This window comes from Haliotis cracherodii, unplaced genomic scaffold (genome assembly GCF_022045235.1).
Source record: "Haliotis cracherodii isolate W230 unplaced genomic scaffold, xgHalCrac1.p SCAF_3, whole genome shotgun sequence".
In the NCBI taxonomy this organism is placed as follows: Eukaryota; Metazoa; Mollusca; class Gastropoda; order Lepetellida; family Haliotidae; genus Haliotis; species Haliotis cracherodii.
In genome coordinates, this window is record NW_027266286.1 from 41,545,358 (window position 1) to 41,566,349 (window position 20,992).

A 20,992-nucleotide genomic window follows, 5' to 3' on the forward strand; every position below is an offset into this window, starting at 1 on the left:
TCCTGTCTTTACATATGTTACTGCTATTTGACCTGTCTTAACATATGTTACTGCTATTTGACCTGTTTTAGCATATGTTACTGCTAGTTGACCTGTCACTACATATGTTACTGCTAGTTGACCTGTCTCTACATATGTTACTGCTAGTTGACCTGTCTTTACATAAGTTTCTGCTACTTGACCTGTCGCTACATTTGTTACTGCTATTTGACCTGTCTCTACATATGTTACTGCTATTTGACCTGTTTTAGCATATGTTACTGCTATTTGTCCTGTCTTTACATATGTTACTGCTATTTGGCCTGTCGCTACATATGTTACTGCTATTTGACCTGTCTCTACATATATTACTGCTATTTGACCTGTCTCTACATATGTTACTGCTATTTGACCTGTTTCTACATATGTTACTGCTATTTGACCTGTCTCTACATATGTTACTGCTATTTGATCTGTCTTTACATATGTTATTGTCTCTACACGAGTTACTGCTATTTGACCTGTCCTTATATGTGACATAATTGTGAAGACATTTTAACTGAACCAGTTACTGAAAATGAAAACTTAAACAGTGTTGCAACTGATTACAATTTTCTTTAGTGTGTTCAGCGTACGTCCAGTGAAGACAACTCCGCGTTAACAGTATGTTGTAACTTTACCCTAACATCCACAAATTTAACACGTTGATGTCATGGCTAAACTCTGACATTATTACTAATATATCACAATATTTGTACTATGCACATATAGACAGAAATGTACGGTTAACGGTTAATTCCGCATGTAACATAACGCTTGTACACAAAGGTCTGAGGTCAAAAAGTGCTGAAAATATCCTGGTGGATTGGTTGAACTGTACCAGTATAAACCTTAACGAAGAACATTTGAACTTTTAAATACTGTTCTGTAAAACATAATATAGTCAGATCTAGCAGGCATTTATAGAACTGAATCGAACATGAAATTCTTGTCATATGGTACATGTGATATCCAGTTCTACGGTCATATCAACTAATAAATAACACTGTAGCTCACCTGTACATTAATCAGCGCCTGTCTGCTCGCGGGGCCATGGTACAAGTATAATACAGCCGCAGCATCAATAACCTCACAACACTCACCATATATGTGAATGAGAGCGTTTGGTTTAACGTCACTTTGAATAGCATCTCGGTTATATCACGGCGTTGAAGCTATAAGTGGAAGACTTGGCACCCTGGCACGCCCTAGGGATGCAACTCTGTAGACTCCTGGAATACCAAGTGGTTAAAGAAAGTTATTAACGTCATGATGCACATGTAAAAAGTCACCGACTCACTTTGCTTAAATAATTTCAGCTGTCGGTTCTTATTCCTTTCTGAGTGAGTGAGTGAGTAGGTATTGTTGTACGCCGCTTTTAGTAGTATTCCTGTAATATCACGGTGGGAAACACCAGAGACGGGCTTCACACATTGTAGCCATGGGAGAAATCGAAACATGGGCCTTCGGCTTGACGAGCGAACACTTTAACCACTAGGCTACCCCACCGCCCCTTTATCCCTTTCGATCGCATCCGTGGTCTAGTGGTAAAGCGCCCATCCGGAGAGCGGAACGTCTGGGGTTAGATCCCGCTGCGACCAAAAGACGTTAAAAGATGGTACTTGTTGTTACCCTGTTTGGCGCTCGGCAATAAGGGTCTAACACAAGGGCTAGTCGACTCGGTGTCAATATAGTGTGTCTAAATTGGGTATTCATGTCACACTGCGGCTTGGCATCTCAGTGGGATAGCACTATAAATCGGCATTAGTCCGGACCAGTACAAGCAGCGCACGCACACACACACACACACACACACACTCACGCTCGCTATATATGTTTAATAATCTTGAACGCGTTGTTAGACCCCATTTCGCCTCAAAGATGGGACGTACACACATTTTATTCTATTTCCGATAACATAAATGGAATGTACAGTCACATTCAGTCCCAACAGCAACACTAAGAATACCCTTTTAAACATTTGAATATCATAATTGTTACTTACCGCAAATATGTCCAAACTTACACATAAAACATTTTGACTTGTTTTTACATCAGGGAGTTTTTATGAAGCGTAATAGTTTCAGGAAATCAGAATAATGAAATCAGTAAAAACAGGCAGTTGACCACGTAAGCGTACTTTGGACCATCTTCAACCCCTTATGATGAAAAACATTCACTTGAACTTAAACTCATTTGATGCAGCAGCTGAACGGAAAAAGACGGGGTTTTTTTGCAACAAACGTCTACAAGGGTCGACGATAAACGCCAATCATGAAACTTTTAAAAAAATCCCTGTAAACTATATGGAGCGATTATTACTTTTTGAAGAATATTTTTTAAATATTTTATATATTACACGTGTATTTCTTTCACATTTTTAACCAAAAAATCTGAACTTTGTACGTTGTAATCTAAAACAATACGAACATTCTGTAAACAGCGGAATTAGGAAAGACTTTATTTGAAAAAACAGTCTAGCACTTAATTATTTCGATTTTCACGTGTAGGATGCAATTACCGATAATTCGAGTCGCAAGTCTGGCACGTGCAAAAAGTGACGTCACTTTGAAACATGGGCTACCGGTAACATAAGCTCCCCAAGGGAAAGTAAGACTCGCTCTTCCTCTTTACAAATGTATCAACCATTGGCTCTCCGACTTCACGAATCCTGCCCGAGACTACGAGAGGCAGCTAGCGTCGCTCTACCTTGGGGTGATGGGAGCGTGCTTAATGCAGGAAACAGCTGTGAAGCCGATACCAAACCCTCTCGCCTTCATCTTTAATCCATTCCATGCCTTTCGTACGCTTCAGTCTGTTTCGAAATGAAGAACAACTAACGCGTGATAACGGATTGTACCAGAGAACAGCACTGTGCGGAGTTACGATTTTTTCCTAGATTTTTACGACATACGTCAACAGTCAAGAGACATTTAATAGATATACTAAGGGTATACTCAGATTAAACTCTGCTGGTCCTAGATTGTATGGATTTGTGAAATTCAAGGAATTTTGATATTAGACAGACTGTTACCTGTTTTATCCAAGCGTGGTACCTTGCAGTGTTATAGGAGGTGATTGCTGGAGTGAGTACCCGCTGGGATAACTGAATTCAGTGATCTTCTTTGGGAAGAGATTACAGAGGCAGTGTAGGACGAGCCACGGAGTGTACATGTAAGATGGTATTTGTGGTATACTCGGGTATGAAGTCAATGTGACAGACCGTGACGAACAACGTTTCTGGATAGGACGACAGCGGATGAACATGTCGCAGAAACGCTTCACGCAGGCAAAGGTTGTCATCCTTGGGGGGCCAGGTGTGGGAAAGACAGGTAAGTGCTTAATTAGTTGATACGTCTTATATATACTCATTGTGAAACGTGCGTCTTGATAACTCTATCTCGGAAATATTACGTGACCGAAAATACATAAATCATACTTAGAGCGTTAGATCAATATCAAATTTGTCATATGTGAGATATATGATATAATTTCTTGTACGTATGTGTGTATTTAATTATATCTTCATTGGCAAGATGAATACGCAGGTTCGCGTCGTTATCAGTCAATATATTAAAGTTTAATTAATCTAAACCGTTCAGTGATATATACTTTATGAACAACTAGAATTTAAGGTGACAAATACAAGTCTTTATTACTATACATAGAGCTTCTATGTGATATCCTACATCAAAGGTGGGACGTACATACATTCAATGTTATATCATCTAACAAAGATCTGTTGTTCAAACATTCAATGTTATATCCTATAACAAAGATGGGTCGTCCAAACATTCAATGTTATATCATCTAACAAAGATGGGTCGTCCAAACATTCAATGTTATATCCTATAACAAAGATGGGTCGTCCAAACATTCAATGTTATATCCTATAACAAAGATGGGTCGTCCAAACATTCAATGTTATATCCTATAACAAAGATGGGTCGTCCAAACATTCAATGTTATATCCTATAACAAAGATGGGTCGTCCAACTATTCAATTTTATACCCAATAACACAGATGAAACGTATAAACATTAAAAAATGTTATACCCTATACCAAAGACGGGACGTACACACATCCAATGCTATATCCAATGAAAAGCGACCTACAAACATTCAAAACGACACTACATGATACAGATCGAGCATACAAACATTCAAAACTTTACTTCATGATAAAGATGGTACGGACACACTTTAATATGCCAAGGAAGGGAAATATCTTCAATCATTTGTTTGTATGGTGTTGCTGAGCTGTAGAAACCGTCACTGCCACACCGCATGACACAGTAGGGCGTGGATAACACACGTGGCCAGCACGTTACATCACACCGTATGACACAGTAGGGCGTGGATAACACACGTGGCCAGCACGTTACATCACACCGTATGACACAGTAGGGCGTGGATAACACACGTGGCCAGCATGTTACGTCACACCGCATGACACAGTAGGGCGTGGATAACACACGTGGCCAGCACGTTACGTCACAACGCATGAGTCACGAGGCCAGCTAGGTGTGCAGTAACATCACATCCACGGACACTAAGAAAGGGGTCTGCAGACTTAATCGTCGGGAATCGAACCCGGATTTTGTCGTAACGAGCAACACCTTTACACAATGTGACTAGGCCCTGCTTGATGTGGATGTGTGATTGTCGTGCATACAGATTTAATCTGTAGGAGACATTGCAGTGTTCAAACGGGTACACTATCACGTCAACGTCATTCATATCACAATATGGTGTATGTTCGAACTTGTTTACGAATAGGTTTGGAATGAGTTTGTCGAACAGTATTTCATCACGGCCTGTTAGCTTACTGTGAGTGGGCAAGATGCCGTCAAACCAAGGGTTATAATTGAGGCGATTCCTGTGGATCCTGGAATGACTAAGAGGGGTAACTCTGCACAGCGAGTTGTGGCACCTAAGATCGCTTGGACATCCGTACCCGCGAAAGGAAATGTTGTAACAGTATTTCCCTTCAGAATCCATATCGCCCCAATCATGTTTCTAGGTTTGTCAGCACCATACCCGTGCTCGTGGGTTTCACCGAAGTAGTAAACGTCTGAAACCTGCATCACTTCGGGCTTTCCTCCCACATTAAGCTGACACGCCGTCATATAACTGGAATGCTGCTAAAAGCGGCGTTAAACCCAACTCACTCACTCGCCTATATCCAAAGACATATATCAGTGAGTGAGTCGGAATGACGTTTAAAGCCGCATTGAACAGAGGTGTTGACTTCATAGGGAAGAAAGCTTGAAGTGATGCAGGTCTTAGACGTTTACCACTTTGATGAAACCAACGAAAGTTGGTATGATCTTGACCTTGAAAAGAGATTACGGCGAATATGGGATTCGAACCAACAACGATCAAAGATGCCTGACAAACACATTGGACGCAACTCTGCCAAGACAACTGCCCGATAAGTCCAGACATAAAAACTGCCCGACACAAGAGAGTATACACCCATGTTTGATGGTGGCTAAACATGAAACAAATACGAAATGATTATTCGATGGCATTATATTTGATACAGTGTGTTTTGGCCACTGGTTTTAGCCCAGCAACATTTTGATAAAATTTGTAATTTTTAGGTTCCAATTATCCAGTCCAATTATCAGGTGTATACATTCTTTTACCCGTCAGTTTATGTGATCCTATAGAACACAAACTATTATATGGTAAACGAAATAGGAAACATAATATAACTTCAATGTCTATATTCCCCATATCTTGAACAACCCAATTAAGATAAGCAATGATGTACTACCCAACATCTGAAGCGTCAGGGCAAAGAATGTGATAAGCAATGTGTTGCAATAACGTACTGTACGTGTCTGCTAGTTATACACAATTACCGCGGATGATGTATAGTTGGTTGAGTCAGGAATATTTCCCCTCTGATACTTTCGCAGAAGTTCACAAATAAATGTACGCCTGATTCAGCAATACTCCCCGATATCACGGCAGTCTGTAAACAGTCAGCAGTCAGGCAAAGAAGTGTTTGACAGCATGATCACAGTGACACATATACAACCGATCCACTCAGTGTAACCATCCAATACTCATTTTAGCCAGCAGCTTTTATGGTGTCTTTGTTTTTAACGCTGCTCTCAGTAAAACTTCGGCTATATGACGGCGGTCTATAAATAATCGAACCTGAATCAGCTAATCCAGTGATTGATATCATGAGCATCGGTTTACGCAATTGGGATACGATGGAATGCATCAACCAAGTCAGCGAGCCTGGCCATCCGATCCCGTTAGTCGCCTCTTACGACAAGAGTAGTCGCCATTTACAACAAGCATGGGTTACTTGAGATTTATCCTAACCCATCTTCCCGAGGCAAGAGCGTTCACTTGCCTTCTTTTTTTATATCAAAGTCTTGTTTCCACCCCTTGTCACATCAAGCCCATTTTCCTGTTCTAAACATGATTAACTATGACTATGGCACATATCGATAGTCTAATCAGAGAACGTTTCACAATATCTACATCCACGACCTGTACACCTTCGTATAATAGGCGGCACGGGTGGCCCAGTCGTCTAAGGCGTCGCGATTGGCTGTGCAGTGTTGCATCCCTTGGGCACGACAGAAACCTATGAATCCAGGTTGCTAGGTTTGTCAGCACCATACCTGTGCTCGTGGGTTTCACCGAAGTGGTAAACGTCTGAGATCTGCAACGTTAAGCTGGATATAACTTGAATACTGTTTTTGTTGACAAGATTATGTTTTTGTCATCTTTCAAAAACCCCAACGATTGGTCATGTTTTTTTTAAGAAATCGTGAATGTTTTCGTTATCTTATACACTGGGTCATCGCATACGGTAGTCGCCATCTTCAAGAACAGCGATCTGATTGGATAGCGCATTTTTAATACAAGGAACCCAGCTCATGATCTACGCGAGGTTGCGCCAGCTTCGAACTAAGAAAAGTGGCCTTGATGTGGCAAGGGTAGATTTGATATAGGCTAGTGAACACGTTTGCCTCCGGAAGTTGATTCGAAACCGGATCCTCAGCTTTTATGACACGTGTACTAGGTTTATGAGACTATTCTACCAAGGATTCACAGCGTGCACAAAGAGATAGAGGTGGGGATAGTTTGTGTAAATACTTTCAAATACAACACGGAACACCAGCAGTAAGCTTCATATACTGAATCCACATTTGGACTCGAACCTGGGAATATAGCGTAGCGAGCGAACGTTTACCCACTTGGCTACCTGATCTCCCGTACATATTAAGATACGCTCGTGCTACAAATGTCGTACAACATTTGCGTATGAATAATGTGTGAGCGAGCGCAATACTGTCACAAAAGTAATACAGTAGTCGGCAGTGGCCAAACAGTAGTACAGAAGTAGTACAACAATATCACAGCAGTATTACGGCAGTGTCTCAGCAATATCATAGTATTATTACGGCAGTATCTCAGCAATATCACAGTATTATTACGGCAGTATCTCAGCAATATCATAGTTTTATTACGGTAGTGTCTCAGCAATATCATAGTTTTACTACGGCAGTGCCTCAGCAATATCACAGTATTATAACGACAGTATCTCAGCAATATCACAGTATTATAACGACAGTATCTCAGCAATATCACAGTATTATAACGACAGTATCTCAGCAATATCGCAGTATTATTACGACAGTATCTCAGCAAAATCACAGAATTATAACGACAGTATCTCAGCAATATCACAGTATTATTACGACAGTATCTCAGCAATGTCACAGTATTATTACGACAGTATCTCAGCAATATCACAGTATTATTACGACAGTATCTCAGCAATGTCACAGTATTATTACGACAGTATCTCAGCAATGTCACAGTATTATTACGACAGTATCTCAGCAATGTCACAGTATTATTACGACAGTATCTCAGCAATGTCACAGTATTATTACGACGGTATCTCAGCAATATCACAGTATTATTACTACAGTATCTCAGCAATGTCACAGTATTATTACGACAGTATCTCAGCAATATCACAGTATTATTACGACAGTATCTCAGCAATGTCACAGTATTATTACGACAGTATCTCAGCAATATCACAGTATTATTACTGCAGTATCTCAGCATATCACAGTATTATTACTGCAGTATCTCAGCATATCACAGTATTATTACGACAGTATCTCAGCAATATCACAGTATTATTACGGAAGTGTCCCAACAGTAATATTTCGGGAATAATAGAAATGTTAAATTCTAAATTAGGAAGTAACCGACAGACACAAACTTTCCATCCCCGCCGCTCTTGTCGACTGCACGCTTTAGTCAGATCCGCGGGTTCAATTGTCAGGTCGTGAGTTTTCTCTTTTAATTGTTTTTAGCAGTAAATATTTACCCCACTGGCGAAACCCATATGCACGGGTATGATGCGGACATATCAAGGATCATAATCAGGGTGACTCTTGGATTCGAACTCCCTATCAAATGATCCTGGCGACTAAGGGGCGTCACTCTACACAGCGAATTGCGGCACATTGGATGACATGGTAGTTCCCCGCGATCCTTGAAATAGCAGGTTCAGTCTCCAAGTGTTAATTGAGTGGATATGGTCATGTGGTATTTTCCATGTGGACTAGAATCAGATTCTCTTTAACGGAAGTGTTTCAAAAACGGAACGAATCACAACAAGACACGGAATGTGAACAGTTAAGTTTTTGTGCGCTCCAACTGTTTTAAAGCATCCTAAAGAAATAACATAATTTCTCGAAAATTACCATGTTCGAGTTATTGGCAAAACTTGAGAGTGAAATATTCTCATTACATCACAGGATAATTACTAGTTAATGATGGACGAGTAGCGTTGTCTATTTTTCTGTATGTGGACAAGCGTTTACACGGAATCTTCAGCCTGAGTTTTAGTTTTCAAGTGATGTTATTTGCTCAGCAGACGTCGAGGTGTAGTGTTTCCTAAAGAACTCCCTTTGCCACGATGCTAAAACTTGTCAAAACATCGTAAAACCAGCCAGCTTAATTCTATTATAAAACCTCGCGGTCTGAAATGATCATTTACTTTTTCTGTTTTTTTAAGACTGTAAGGAACATCCTATATGAGGTGAAGTCGTGATAAGCCTGTGTATATCTCGTCACTGTCAGAGAAGCCGCCGACCTCGAATGATGTACTCCTTTATCTTTAATAGATGATAATGTTGATCTTGATCTTCTAATCAGTGCACAAGTCTACCGTAAAGAGATCTATGTAGTGCATGCACAACCACATACCCGTCAATATGAATGCATGTTATGCATTCCTGTTTGTTCCCCGCCCGTGTGTATTAACGTGCGCATGTGGGCACCCTGGTGGGGCGGCTGTCCATAACGGGCTGCATTGATAGACGTAATTATTTCCATGGAACAGATTAGTAAGACTGTTTAACGTGCATGCCTCACAGCGAGGGGTTCACTGGTGGCACTGCCGTCTGTGGAATTGGCTCTGAGAAATCATGGCTCAACATCGGCATACCATGCATGGAATAGATCCTTGTTGTCATTCATCGCGTTTTACCGACGATGATTAACCTGCTCATTCTCCGAGTAAAAACGGGACGATTAGAACTGTTATTTGAAGCCTGACCTGCCGAAACCCCAAGAGAGTTGATTTTACGGATTGAAACATTTGCAGACCTGCACACACCCTGCATACCCCCACACACGCCTTCAGCACCCGACACCGAGAATCATTGATATGTTAATTTAGTTGAATATAAAACTTATGTAGGTGTGTACATTCTTGTTACACACTCTTGTCTGTGGACCAGTTTTCGAACGCAGTATTTTATAAAAAAAATCAATTAATAACTTTGGCAGCTATATTGATGCAACAGATACAGTACATTCAATCAACATCCTTAAAAAGTCTGTACATAATGTTGATATCTCATACAAGAAATAGATAAGGAGTGGGAGTTGTTTATCGTACAATAAAATACTGCAGGGAGAGTAAACCATGAGGGGCGCAGACTCGAGAGGTTTATTCTCCCTGCAGTACTTTATTGTTCCATACACAGGGACCACGGGTCGCAACTGATGTGACACTGATCGATACTGCTGTAATTATTCTGTTATAGGACGGCGGTATGTAAATAATCGAGTCCTGACCACACCATCCAGTGATTGACATCATGCGCATCGATCCACGCAATTGGGATCGATGACATGCATCAACCAAGTCAGCGAGCCTGACCACCCGATCCCGTTAGTCGTCTCTTACGACAAACATAGTCGCCTTTTATTAACGGCAAGCATGGGTTGCTGAAGACCTATATCCCGGAAATTATTCTGTAATACTGCTGTAATATTGCTGTAATATTCCAAACACCAACATGAACTACTATGCATTCTGTCCAATACATGCAAGTTCACATCATATGCAATGTTTCTTCCCTCTCGCGGTCTACACAAAGCAACAATCACGCAAAACAATGCCCCATTTGAAGGAGCAATTGTTGACATTATTCAAAACACAAATCCATCTAAACACTTGCAGTTTGGGAGGCAAGCTCTGTTTAAACGCACACACAGAATATTACGAGAAAGGACAGGTTTATTACTTGACAGACTTGTTTCTTAGCAGAAGCGTGGCTTGTGACGTCTTAAGACTATTGGCTTCGCCAGACAAGCGGCGTGGGTTAATGTGCGCATGTGTAGGAATAACTTTGGCTGTTGTGTTTTTTAGTTCTGAGCACTATCTTCTATTGCCTCAGTGTGGAAGTGACAAGACATCCACTTGGCCCCGGTGTCAAACTCGTTATCAGCTTCATGTCTCTATTTATGTTTTTCTCTCCATTAGGCGTATCATATCGGTATCGCGTTATTCGCGTCAAGTGTGACATGGCCGCTTTCCGCGAAGTATTGAGCAAGGTGCGTACGAGAGATTCGTGATTTCAGTGTGGTACGGAATTTAACTTCTTTTATTATTTTGGATATGATGGATGGGTTATCGCGTGGTTGAGATGCAGAAATGTTAGGGGGTTGTAAACATACATTCGCTATTCTCACCTGTGAGTAAGTGATTGACTATTGTGTGACGCCGCACACATCCCATCTTCCTGGGGCAAGGGTGTTAACTGACTATAAAAGTCCAGTTCACACCCTTGTCGAACTAGACTAGAATAATGGAATCATTTTTGGGCTGGACTAACGAGTCTAAGCATAGTCCAATCGAAATCGTGTAACGAAATCGACACCCGGTTCATAAAAACATAGCGACTGCCGTGCAGATTTCTGTCGATGGCAGGATTTGTAGATCATGTGTACCGTCAACTGGCTATCAACCGATATTTTCAAAGTCATTTCATGTTTTTAAACAAGGTACTCAGGTGAGTTAATGATTTCCCGAGGTAAGACCTTCATTATCGATCAGGTAGTGTTGACTCGGCGCCGCCATTTTGTTGAAAGCTCTATGACAGGTGGAATTTGATTGGTAAATTTGGGGTTTACTAGAATAGACTACGATCAATGCTGCAGTACGATCACCTAGAATCCTCCAGATGACACACTGTAACCACCCATTCTCATTAATCGGCTCTTATAACGAGCATGAAGGACAGGTGACCCACAGCTTAGCCCTGGATTGCAACAAGGGGCGAGCGTGTGTTCATGTAAGTGAGTGAGTATGATTTTACGCCGCATTTAGCAATACTCCAGCAATATCGCAGCTATATCATTTTACCCTTGTGGGGAATCGAGCCCGGGTCTTCGGCGTGACGAGGGAACGCTTTAACCACAAGGCTACCACCGCCCATTTGTTTATGTAATCGCTGGAGTGTATGCAGTTGTTAAATATCAACCTATATATTTTATATGGACACAACAATATTCCGGTAATTTACCAATAATTTCACATATGGAGACACCAGAAATGGGCTTTAGGCACTGTTCCCATGTGGGGAATTGATCCCGGGTCATCGGCGTGACGTGTGCCTTATCTACTGAGCTACCTCACCGTCCCTAAACCTTACGAATAATGCTCATGCATAATACAAAAGGTAGGTTTTAATTGAATTTGATTTTACGCTGAATATATATAAATACGAGAAGTAGGTCATAAGATATTAGAAAAGAAGTCATAAGTGAGTGAGTATGGTTTTACGCCGCTTTTAGCAATATTCCAGCAATATCACGGCGGGGGACACCAGAAATGGGCTTCACACATTGTACCCATGTCGGGAATCGAACCCGGGTTTTCGGCGTGACGAGCGAACGCTTTAACCACTGGACTCTCGGACCGCCCCAAAAGAAGTCATGTATATGTTTAATATCTAAACTTGAATAACATATTTTTAATTTCAGCTTTTGCTGTGCGCTACATAACGCGGCGTTACATTGGGGATTACGACGCCAATAAAGGTAGGTAGATGTACCTATGTCGGCTCAGTGCAGAATCATAATGGCCAATGCCAGCTCAGTACAGAATTACGCAATAATGGCCAATGCCAGCTTAGTACAGAATTACGCAATAATGACCAATGACAGCTCAGTACAGAATTACGCAATAATGACCAATGACAGCTCAGTACAGAATTACGTAATAATGACCAATGGCGTCATAATGACCAATGACAGCTCAGTACAGAATTACGTAATAACGACCAATGTGAGCTCAGTACAGAATCACGTAACAATTACCAATGACAGCTCGCCTGTATATCGTTCAGTACGAGTACTCTATTGTATTCATCCATGCCTTTATGCAGTACACGTGTTACACGTTCACGGACCCCCTTGGTCTCAGGTAGAGCGGAAGGTCCGGGTTTCGATCCCCGACCGCGTCATACCAAAAGACGTTAAAAGATGGTACTTGTTGTTACCCTGTCTGGCGCTCGGCATTAAGGGGCTTAAACAAGGACTGGTCGGCTCGGAGTCAGTATACTGTGTCTGAGTGGGTTATTCATGTTAAACTGCGGCATGGTATCTCAGTGAGCTAGCACTATAAACGGCATCAGTCCGGACTAGTACAAGCAGCCACACACACACGTACATGCACGTCGCTATATAAGTGCAATAATCTTGGACGCGACGTTAAACCCAATTTCACCTCACCTCACCTCACCTCACCTCACCTCACCTTCACCTTCACGGAGCAATGGGGCATTACAAGCATACTACAGGTGAGTTGATTCAATCAGATCAGCTGAAACGATTTTCCATATTTGCAGAATTTGTTTGTGATATCCATTTCATCAAAAATTCCTTCCGCTATTTTGCTAAAACTCTTAGTAATGATAATGCATTGCCCCGCAAAATATTTACAGTGTAAATGCTATCAGTCAATCTATTGGGATCCTCTCAAAACGCCGACCCTGACGCTAATTGGGGTACCTGCCAAAGCGTTGCATCTCCCAGGCAATAGCCAGTTAGAAATAAACAATCGGCGAAAACATCTGTTGGCATGGCGAAATAAAGGTCTATGAAAATCATAACTGAAACAAGTGATCAGGTGAGCTGTCAGTAGAGGTGAATGTTATCTTGGGTTGAATAGCTTCCAAATTGCAGAGATAATTCATAGAGATATATTTCACCTCGTTTTTTGTAGAATGATTAGTGATACTTCACGTGACATTATTTAAAACGTGCACATCATGTATACATACTTTTTGTCAGCTAAATATACTCAAAGTTTTATTGGACCTGGTACACGCCTCTAAGGTGGCCATGCACGTCTCTGATGACTGGTTACCTTTGTGTGCATTCCAAGTGCTGATTCGTGATCATTCGTATTTCAGCGTGCGCTACGTCATCAGTTAAATTGCGACTTGATGGGTGTATCGTCATTCGCAATCCCCGTTCATAGAAGACCGTACCGCAACTGGCGACTATGCTTGTCGTAGGAGTCGACTAACGGGATCGGGTGGTCAGGCTCGCTGACTTGGTTTGATGCATGTCATCGTATCCCTATTGCGTGGATCGATGCTCATGATGCCAATCACTGGATTGTCTGGTCCAGACTCAATTATTCACAGACCGCCGTCATATAGCTGAAAGATTGTTAAGTGCGGCGTTAAACAACAAACAAACAAATCATAGGAGAGGGCCTCCGTCTAGTGGAAGAGCGTCCGCCCGGAGAGAGGATGTCGGTGGTTCGATCCCCGGTTGCGTCATACCAAAAGACGTTAAAGGATGGCACTTGTCGGCATTAAGGGTCGGCACGAAGTCAGTGTACTGTGTCTGAGTGGGATATTCATGTTAAATTGCGGCATGCAACTAGCACTATACAACCGGCATTAGTCCAGACGAGTACAAGCACAATCACAAATACACGTGCATGAACGTCGCTATATAAGTGCATTAATCTTGAACGCGACGTTAAACCCTATTTCGCCACGCCTCACCTCACCTCACCGTCTATAGTCACGCGGTGCTGGTGCTGGTCTGACGTCACAAACAAATTAATGAGTACTAGAATAACTGTTATTTGTTAACTTCTGGTAACTTCTAAAGCGAATTGGTAAATCTGATTAAAACATAAATTTATATGCCTTGTGTTGATGCGGAGATACAGTAGGCGTGTCACAATTCATCGATACATTGATGCAGTGCGCATTTGCAAACCATGCATCGATTAGTGGTTTCAGACATTGATATCTATTTTCTAAAAGTAGCATTTACGCACTTTTGCAATAACCAGAAAAAATACTCAGGCTGGCATTTACCCTATCACGAAAAAACCCATTATGATTTCATAATCTCCTGTCAGCCAGGTCACATGGAACATGGATAATGTCACGCAAAAGCGACGCAAATTACGTATCGCATCGCAACGCTGCTAAAACTTCATATACTCATATTGAATGTTTTTGCATACGCAATGATTCACTTATTTCCATGCATTTGTTCAGGATAAAATTTAATCCCAATCATCAAGAGATTCTAGATTCCACATTCAAACATTTTGATGATGATAATGATGTTGGAGATTTAACGAGCGCTTTCAATGTTGCCGATGTCGCACATTTTGAGCACTTTTAATTCTATAAATTCTAAATCAATGTAGTCTATGGCGGTCTCCGCAAATGAACTGAAAATAATAAAACATAATTTAAAAATCAATAAACATAAAATGAGTATCAATTTTATTCTATATTCTCTATATAATATATTTACGACATATAGTATATACTTTTACTTTCGTGCCGCTCCTTACAAATCCTCATATCGCCAACAGACTTCAATCGTGTACACAACGCCAATGAGAGACTCAAACGCAGTGAATCGTCGAGAGAATAGATGTTTGACAAATCGTGGCGAAATTACGCACTTTTGATCCAAAAACGCCAACTCTGAAATTTCCCATTTTACCCCTGTCGCCCTTGTAGGTCATAATATCTGCTGTCATACCTCACTCCCGGTTGTAATGTGTTCCCAACTAATTCATCATTATCCTACAACAATTACTGGAAACAAATATTATTTTGGAAATTATTTCGAGTACCCCTACTTTTCTTGAAGAGTATATATGGATGTTTGAGCACACCTCGAAACTATCTGTGAACTGGTCTATGTACATGATGTATACCCAACCCTCGGTGCTGTGGTTCAAGTGCATCTCTCTTTAAGATACACCGTGATACCTGTCTAGCATCCCCAACATCACTGGCATTTACGATCAAGGGGCTACCTGCACAATTGCTAGCACTTTGAACTTTTTGCCGTGTCATAGACAGCCACTCGACTAGTAAATAGGGTCAAAGATCCGAGGTCGGTTGCACGGTGGCAGAGTTATGGCGTTTACACTGGGAGTCTTGAGATATGTCCTATATATACACCTCAAGGTCAAGGTAGAAGAAGAGTGGGTTCAACCCGTGAGCTTCATATGACATCAGCCTGGTTCCATCTGTATGCTGCGCTGGCCCTACTGTGTGCGCAAGCGCAGCATACAAAGGGAACCAGGCTGCATATCACATTTTCTAATTATTCATTCAATCTTAGTGAATTAAGTTTAAATTTTTGTTCCTGACTATATGGCGGCTAAATTTCGTTGAAGCCTATGAGTAAACAAACAATTTACAAATTCGTAAGTCAGTAACGCGCAACCTTGTGCTAGTTAGAAACTAAGTGTTGTTTTATGCCGCTGTCGCAAACACACTTTTAATGGTGAACCGTCAAAGATCTCGAATATGTACGCGCAGCAGCCAGAATCAACATTCTGACCCATTGTAACATTTGGATCCTCATTTTAATCGAATCTTAGAAGCAATGGAAAATTATGTTCTGCCTGAAAGGAGGCAACAGCCATATTCCAAAGTCGAGGCGATTAGGTCAGAGTTAAGGAGAGTGCGTTCAGTTTGTTCAATGAGTTTTACATATAATTGTTTCTGTGAGAATGGATTCCCTATTATATCCTGAAATGGAACGGATGACTTGACTGATTGCCTGCCATTGGGGTTTCCAGTGCTCACTTGCACAAAGCGAACTTAACGTTTGGGCTAAAATCCCATATTTGACATCGGTATAGACTTACTCCTAAGATCTCTTTGTGAAAGTGAGCCTTTGTCAAAACGCGATTTTGTACAGGACGCCGAGACACAGTTTAATTATGTAAGATTGAATCGTAAAACACTATCACTCAGACGTTATGACGTATTGCAGCCTTGAAAGTACTATATGCTATAAGGGAACTTCATTCTGGTTGCACAACGTTGATAAGTAACACTATTGTTTGTAACCAAATTGCATGATGTGCTAACATATTCCAACTAGAATGGTACGTGTTTTAGGGGGGGGGGGGGGGGGGCGGGGGGGAGACAGGAATAATGCAGGGCTCAGACGTTTACCACGTAAACCACAAGCATGGGAATGGTGCTGAGAAACCTAGAAACCTAATCGGGGCGAACCGGGATTTGAACCCACGATCACAGGTTCCTGGCGTGCCCAAGGGACTCAACCCTGCGCAACGAATTGCAGCGCCTTAGACGACAGGGCCACCCGTGGACCCCAGTGTTTGTAAACAAATGTATATTCCTATACATACAAACAACTATAGTCAGGTGAGCTACAGCATCTCTAATGTTTCACGCATGAAACAGTTTCACAGCAAGGCTCACTGGGTTACAAGCGTGAACGGTTTAACATGAAATACTCAGATACTCACATATGCCCGATGCCATAAAAGATTGTGCCAGTGCTGAAAAGAACCGAATTTATCTTCACCGCCTATTTCAAGAGAACAGAAAACGAGACATAATATGAGACTAACATCTGTTGTTTAGAGACCTTACCGTTATTTTTGTGTCTGAGAAGCGATTCTCAAATACAGGCAATTATAGTCAATAAACGTGATGCGCTACGTGAGGTGAAAATACCTGTCTCACATTGAAACTGTAGTGCATACACGAATAACGGTAAATGATTAACACGTGCTTGGGGGTGAAAAGAGACAGGGTACACCCTTATGAGTAATGCTCATCTGGTGTTATCATACTCAATTCATTATAGAAAAATATTCGATGTTAAACAAACATTAAAAACGCGAGTATGATTGCATTTAGAAACCCAAACTGTCCTTGATCATCTTTGCCAGGATTGTGCTACTCACGTTTGTTGTTTTAGTGTCCTTGGTGAAGAGACTCGCCTTGTGTTGTGGTGCGTGGTGCGTGGTGCTGTGGGTGCATAAATGTTCATGCAGTTGTTGACGAGGTTAACGAAGCCGACAATTTGTCGGTTACACCATGAAAATAATTTTAGCGGTGAAGGAATCAAATATGCCGCCATTGTATCAATTAATGCATTGTATTTTTGAGCATGCTACTTTCGACGATCGACCAGAATTGCAAGGACAATTGACAATATTGTGAGTGGTGATTGTCCTAGTGGTAATGGGGAGAGGGGATTTTTTTTCAGGTATCAATGGGATGAAGGGTCTGTTCTGGTAGCAATGGGAAGAGGGGGTTGTTCTGGGAGCAATGGGAAGAGGGGGTTGTTCTGGGAGCAATGAGAAGAGGGGATTGTTCTGGAGGCAATTGGAAAAGGGTGTTGTTCTAGGCGCAATGGGAAGAGGGGATTGTTCTGGTAGCATTGGGAAGAGGGGGTTGTTCTGGGAGCAATGGGAAGAGGGGGTTGTTCTGGGAGCAATGGGAAGAGGCGGTTGTTCTGGGAGCAATGGGAAGAGGCGGTTGTTCTGGGAGCAATGGGATGAAGGGATTGTTCTGGTAGTAATGGGAAGAGGGGATTGTTCTGGTAGCAATTGGAAGAGGGGATTGTTCTGGTAGCAATGGGATGAAGGGATTGTTCTGGTAGCATTGGGAAGAGGCGGTTGTTCTTGGAGCAATGGGATGAAGGGATTGTTCTGGTAGCATTGGGAAGAGGCGGTTGTTCTTGGAGCAATGGGATGAAGGGATTGTTCTGGTAGTAATGGGAAGAGGCGGTTGTTCTGGTAGCAATGGGATGAAGGGATTGTTCTGGTAGCAATGGGCAGAGGGGGTTGTTCTGGTAACATTGGGGAGAGGGGGTTGTTCTGGTAGCAATGACAAGAGGGGGTTGTTCTGGTAGCAATGGGAAGAGGGGATTGTTCTGGTAAGGGGTTGCTATATGCGTATTCTCAAGCACATGTCTACAGATGGATATTTGTGGAGCCGGTGATAAATTATTATGAGAGGAGTAGCAATACCTTATGTCATCAGTAAATACATTTAAAAGTCATTATAGATTATTTCATCAAGTGAAATATCATCACAGGTGATTGAGTGAGTTTGGTTTAAATATAAGATGCATTAAACGTTGAACCCCTATCATGACCAGATTGGCCTCAGATTTAGAACCTCATATTATATATGTCTGACTAATTCTCCCTCCCGGAAACATACAGGCTGGGTTTCAGGTATTGCCAGTATAAAATGAGGAGGAAAACACACTCCCTGCCACAGACACTGTATAAATGTGTTGTGGTTTGTCTGCTGGAGATAAAAGAGGCGACAATGTTTCCACCATTACAAGACAAGTCTTAAAGATTGTTAAATAAACATCAATATCTCAACACATCTTGTCTTCAAGCCATGTAAACAATCCCCACGCATTAGCTCACAATATGTACTCCGTATGTTTGTTACCTTAAGAGGCCGTTTCCTTTCCCATCAGATACTAAACCTACAACTATATACACCCGACAGTAGTACTTACCTCCACCTCCCTGCCCGACCTGTGGTTTGTGTGTGTTTTATCTGGCTTTCATTTCACAAAGAATGTCGACTTCCCTCCTTTAGTTGGCAAATAATACATACAACAAATGAAAATTATCTACCACTTTCAAAGAGCTATTTACAAACGTAAATAAACATTTACGTTTCCCGTATCTCCATTAAGATTGGTTGTAGTGCACAGGGTGGACATAGGGCACGTCTCGTACACGTACTACTACTGTATACAACATCCCACACGTGTAATACAAGGAATTTACACAGCTACGGTTGAACACAGGGAACGTGTTATTGAACGGATGAATACAGCTGTGATTGGACATCGGGAGCGTGTACTACATAGCCTCGATTGTGTTAGAGAAAGTGTAATACAACGAATGCATACAACCGCGACTCAGCATTGTACACGTGTGATAACAGACATGTATACTACTACACCCTATACCGAGAACGTGGTTTAGCCCCGTGTCACCAGTGCACCATAACAGTTCAGGATGAAGCCAAATCCGGTTACCCATCAGTATCCTTTATCTCGTACAGTTTACATGTACATATCCTACCAGTAACAACGTCATTAAAAAGGTTTTATAAAAAATAAAGTAGTTTTAAAAACATACCACTTCCCACACAAACCAAGCGAAAACCTGAGATCATGGGGTCATTGAGTTATTTCACTTAATCATTTCCGGTGCACTATGGGAGATATGTGGGCAAGTACTTTATTCTGTTATTTTACTGAACACTCATGATGTAGTAGGTGATTAGCACGCGCCGGCTTATACGTGGGTATAGCACAGGTGTCCCTTACTACCTACACATATGGGTTTTTTTTATCAAACGGTGGTACAATTATTGCGATCCCGGGGTGTTGTAGTATTAAGATTTAAGGTTCATTTATAGACGATTGCAGAAGTATCTGTGTTCTGAAACATACAAAATAAATGAATAAGTGATTACCAATAATCTTCCATAAGGACCAGGGTGGCAGTAGTGAGGATGGTGATGGTGAGGGTGTGGTAGTGCTGGTGGTGAGGTGGTGGTGAGGGTGTGGTGGTGGTTGTAGTAAGGTGGTGGTGGTGAGGGTGTGGTGGTGGTGGTGAGGGTGTGGTGGTGGTGAGGGTGTGGTGGTGGTGGTGAGGGTGTGGTGGTGGTGTTGAGGGTGTGGTGGTGGTGAGGGTGTGGTGGTGGTTGTAGTAAGGAGGTGGTGGTAGTGATGGTGAGGGTGTGGTGGTGGTGTTGAGGGTGTGGTGGTGGTGAGGGTGTGGTGGTGGTGAGGGTGTGGTGGTGGTGGTGAGGGTGTGGTGGTGGTGAGGGTGTGGTGGTGGTGGTGAGGGTGTGGTGAAGGTGTGGTGGTGGTGAGGGTGTGGTGGTGGTGGTGAGGGTGTGATGGTGGTGACGGTGTGGTGGTGGTGAGGGTGGTGGTGGTGAGGGTGTGGTGGTGGTGAGGGTGTGGTGGTGGTGAGGGTGTGGTGGTGGTGAGGGTGTGGTGGTGGTGGTGAGGGTGTGATGGTGGTGAGGGTGTGGTGGTGGTGAGGGTGGTGGTGGTGAGGGTGTGGTGGTGGTGAGGGTGTGGTGGTGGTGAGGGAGTGGTGGTGGTGGTGAGGGTGTGATGGTGGTGGTGAGGGTGTGGTGGTGGTGGTGAGGGTGTGGGTGGTGGTGGTGAGGGTGTGGTGGTGGTGGTGAGGGTGTGGGTGGTGGTGGTGAGGGTGTGGGTGGTGGTGGTGAGGGTGTGGTGGTGGTGGTGAGGTTGTGGTGGTGGTGGTGAGAGTGTGGGTGGTGGTGAGGGTGTGGTGGTGGTGGTG

General features: G+C 42.4%; 1 protein-coding gene across 1 annotated transcript in view; it reads left to right on the plus strand.

Moving 5' to 3' along the window:
- Positions 1 to 2,678: 2,678 nt before the first annotated feature.
- Positions 2,679 to 20,992, plus strand: part of LOC139474684 (ras-related and estrogen-regulated growth inhibitor-like) — a 51,025-nt gene continuing 32,711 nt past the window's right edge. Inside the window, exons 1-2 of the mRNA XM_071257779.1 lie at positions 2,679 to 3,350; positions 12,352 to 12,408. Coding sequence (XP_071113880.1) covers positions 3,278 to 3,350; positions 12,352 to 12,408 — 130 coding nt within the window. The 5' untranslated portion in view covers positions 2,679 to 3,277. The remainder of the gene's footprint in view (positions 3,351 to 12,351; positions 12,409 to 20,992) is intronic.